The sequence below is a fragment of the Eurytemora carolleeae genome, unplaced genomic scaffold (assembly GCF_000591075.1).
Source record: "Eurytemora carolleeae unplaced genomic scaffold, Eaff_2.0 scaffold180, whole genome shotgun sequence".
Lineage (NCBI taxonomy): Eukaryota > Metazoa > Arthropoda > Copepoda > Calanoida > Temoridae > Eurytemora > Eurytemora carolleeae.
The window spans coordinates 340,928-342,827 of NW_019396212.1; the positions used below are offsets into that span (position 1 = coordinate 340,928).

Here is a 1,900-nt window from a genome sequence, read left to right on the forward strand (position 1 = left end):
CCAATGTAAGAATGCAGGGTGGGAGTAAAGTAAGAGTAGACTATAGGAAACACCCAGAGAAAGCCTATATACCCTGAACCCACCCATGATATACCCTGAGTAACCTTGAACCTGAGACATCCACCCAGATTGAGAAAAAAATCCGGAAAACATTGCAAGATGATTCCTAAAGACAAAATTAGCAAGGAAAAGTTGACATTATTATGATTCATTGATTGGTTGTTAGTGGACCAATGAGAGCCCGAGGTTGGAGCACGTAACGGCGCGCGTATAGAGAGGCGGGAGTGAAGGGAAACCTGGCTTAGATCATTCCTCAGTGTCTCCTCAGCTACCTAACTTACTGGACAACACAGTGAACACAAACAAACAAACCCGCAACAATGTGGTTGAACCCAGACGCCCCTGTAGCTCCGTACTCTGGGTGTATCCCTGAGACTGGATATTCTTACAACACCCAACCTTCTCCAGCCTATACTCCACCCCTGGATATACATTCTAGATATTCTCCTCCACTCTACAACCAGTACTATGCTCAGAACCAATCTTATCTTCCTCCTGTACCCAGTCTAGTACCCGGAGAAGAGTTTCAATTCCATCCTACAGATTCAGTTTATCCATCTCAACCTACACCTTCATATTCTTCTCATTATCCTTCCAATCTAGCTTCACAATATCCCAATACAGGTTCTCTCAGTGGATCAGAAGCACCTGGATACGTTCTTCCATCTCCTTCTCCGTCATTCCCCTCTGATACACCATCTCCAGGTTCTGGCTGTACAGAGAGAAGTCCAACCCATGTAACTGATCTAGATAGATACAACTATACATATCCATACATGGGAGAGGATACAGGATACTATGGATACAATAATATCAAGGAGGAGCCTAGTACAGTATACATGTATGGATATTCTCAACCCCCTGTATCCAGTATATCAAGTACAGGTCCAACTAACTATCTTGGATTAGATCTAAGTTTATATTCTCCGGAATCTGATCAACCCAAGAAGAGAAGAAGAAGAACAGTAAAGAGAACTCCAGTTATCCATACTTGTCCTCAACAGGGGTGTTCTAAAGTTTATAACAAAGCATCTCATATGAAAGCTCACATGAGAACCCATACTGGAGAGAAACCGTATCTATGTACATGGCAGGGTTGTGGATGGAAGTTCTCCAGGTCTGATGAACTAGGGAGACATATGAGAAAACATACCGGGATCCGTCCTTATAAATGTAATATGTGTGAACGTGCATTTGCAAGATCAGATCACCTTGCTCTCCATATAAAAAAACACTTGGAGTAAATAAAGACTTATCGTTTGACTTATGATGAAAGAAAATGCTTCAACTTAAACCCAATATTGGAGAATTTATCCTACATTTCCTCCAAACCGGAGAAGGAGAAACCTGTGATTCTAAAAGAAGAGAAGAACGAGAGAGAAATAATACTCTTTCAAAACTTTATCACGAACTATGTAAGGTTGGACCAAACCTGTGAAAAATGTAGATGTAAGATGGGACTTTCTCTGAGCTCAAAACCTCTCTCTCTCTCTCGACTCAACCATATTCAAATCTTCTTTGGTTGAATCTCACTCCAAACCTCTAGTCTTTCAATGTTTACATTTAGTTGTTTTATTTTTACATATTATTTTGATATTATTGCACCTTTAATAAATTTGATCTCGCTACTTTGTTTGTATTTTGCTTAAAGTGTTGGCACTAAAAATAAAATGGAGTTTGGCAGAAATAGTCACAAGTTAGATTGATCTATAATAAAGAGAAACGATTAAGAAAACTTTCTTTTGTGAAACTAAAACTTCGAAATAAAAGAAAAAGTTAAAAATGAACTGAGTTCTTGCCACAAACTCAATTTCTATAATTCCTATATTCGTAGTTTGAA

General features: G+C 39.1%; 1 protein-coding gene across 1 annotated transcript; it reads left to right on the forward strand.

The window, feature by feature from the left end:
- The first annotated feature begins 331 nt into the window (after positions 1-331).
- LOC111698293 (Krueppel-like factor 2) lies at positions 332-1,688 on the forward strand. The gene has a single exon (XM_023468588.1). It carries the CDS (start codon positions 381-383, stop codon positions 1,302-1,304), a length of 924 nt encoding a protein of 307 aa, XP_023324356.1. The 5' UTR covers positions 332-380; the 3' UTR covers positions 1,305-1,688.
- The last annotated feature ends 212 nt before the right edge of the window (positions 1,689-1,900 follow it).

Coding starts and splice junctions, on each gene's coding strand:
- LOC111698293 (XM_023468588.1), top strand. CDS start 381: ATGTGGTTGAACCCAGACGCCCCTGTAGCTCCGTACTCTGGGTGTATC.